General features: G+C 35.8%; 1 protein-coding gene across 4 annotated transcripts in view; it reads left to right on the top strand.

The window, feature by feature from the left end:
- Nucleotides 1–1,509, top strand: part of Scai (suppressor of cancer cell invasion) — a 144,994-nt gene that overhangs the window by 103,548 nt on the left and 39,937 nt on the right. For all 4 annotated transcript variants that reach the window (XM_026777341.1, XM_026777337.1, XM_005345959.2 and 1 more), the window contains one exon: nt 1,279–1,374. In XM_026777341.1, coding sequence (XP_026633142.1) covers nt 1,279–1,374 — 96 coding nt within the window. The remainder of the gene's footprint in view (nt 1–1,278; nt 1,375–1,509) is intronic.

The following is a 1,509-nucleotide window of genomic DNA, read 5'->3' as shown; positions in this document are numbered from 1 at the left end:
AAAAAAAAAAAAAAAAAAAAAAAAAAAAAAAAATTTACTAAAATATTAAATGGCTAGGCTATGAGATTGCTGCTTTTTTATTATACTTTTTTCTTTGTGAAGATAAGCCTTCAGAAACATTCTGGATGTTTCTTCACTGCGTGTATACGGAAGGGGATGTTGCTTGTTTGTTATGTATATAGACAGGGTCTCCCTTCGTGTAGCTTAGAATGGTCTCAAACTCATTATCCCCCTGCTTCAACCTTTTGCTTAAGTGCTACACACATGTAGCACCATGCCTGGCTATTTGAAGTTGTATCTTTCAGTCCTGAAATCTCTTGAATTTAGATTTTTCTCTACTTCTACTGCTTATAGACATTTCCTTTATTTTTTTTTTTATTTTCATCACTCCCTTTTTGGCAGAATTTAACTTTTTCTTAGAGCATTTTATTAAAGTACAACTAACTGATACAATCAGGACTAGCTAGTAACATTCTCTTTCTGCCTTCTTTGTGTAGACCCTGAGTTCATTTGTCCCATTACCTGCGTTCCAGATCACAGTAGGCAGAATTCTGCCATCCTACCAGTGACCTCATTTCCAGCCATTGTTTACGAGTTACTGCTGCTAAAACAAATGCTCCCAAATTTCATGCCTTACTACAATGGGGATTTATTTCTAACTCCTCGGTTACCTGTGAGTTGTCTGCAGCTCTCTGAATCCATTAAATATTTCTTCTCTGTGTTGCAGGCTATAGAGTAGTCAGTTTCAGAACAGATGGTAAAGTAAAAATGGAATAACTTACAATTACATTCTTTGCCCCAAACAAGGTAATATTGTTAGGCTTAATATTCATACAGTAGGGAGTATTTGTTTCTCTAAGGCAGATATCACAGCTCAGTGGGCTTAGGGACATGTGTTTCTCTTCTAAGGAGATAGAATAGCACCAGCTACACACCCACTTCTAGTTATGTATTTCCTAAGCAGTGTTTTCAGATTGGTCCGTCTTAGCTAAAGATAAACGTTGGATTACTAGTATCCGAGTAAGTATATCTATCACTTGCTAGTGAAGATATGATTGTGTCCTCATGGGAGAGTTGTGTGCCGAGGACACTAAGGCAAACTATCATTTAGTGCAAGACCAGGAAAACGTGTTCTGGTACATAGAATTATTTTTGCTTCAAAAATTGGAATTTGGTTTAACAGAAAATCTAAGGTAAATACTTTAATTGATACAGTTTTTACCATAACAAGGCATAATATCCAAAAATTTAATGTGAACATCCACTTTATTTTTACAGAGATTTGCCTCAATATGGACAGAAGCAGTGGCAATCCTACTTTGGAAGAACTTTTGATGTTTACACCAAACTCTGGAAATTTCAGCAGCAGCATCGGTAAAGAGTTTCATAGCTAAAGGGTGTAAAGGTGCATTGTATAATTGTATATTCACTATAGTTCTGACCATGAACAAATCTTTTTTTTTTAATTTATTTATTTATTGAGGATTTCCGCCTCCTCCCCCCCACCTC

The sequence above is a fragment of the Microtus ochrogaster genome, chromosome 4 (genome assembly GCF_000317375.1).
Source record: "Microtus ochrogaster isolate Prairie Vole_2 chromosome 4, MicOch1.0, whole genome shotgun sequence".
Classification (NCBI taxonomy): domain Eukaryota; kingdom Metazoa; phylum Chordata; class Mammalia; order Rodentia; family Cricetidae; genus Microtus; species Microtus ochrogaster.
Note: the sequence above shows the minus strand (reverse complement) of the source record. Positions and strands in the feature narration are given on the sequence as shown.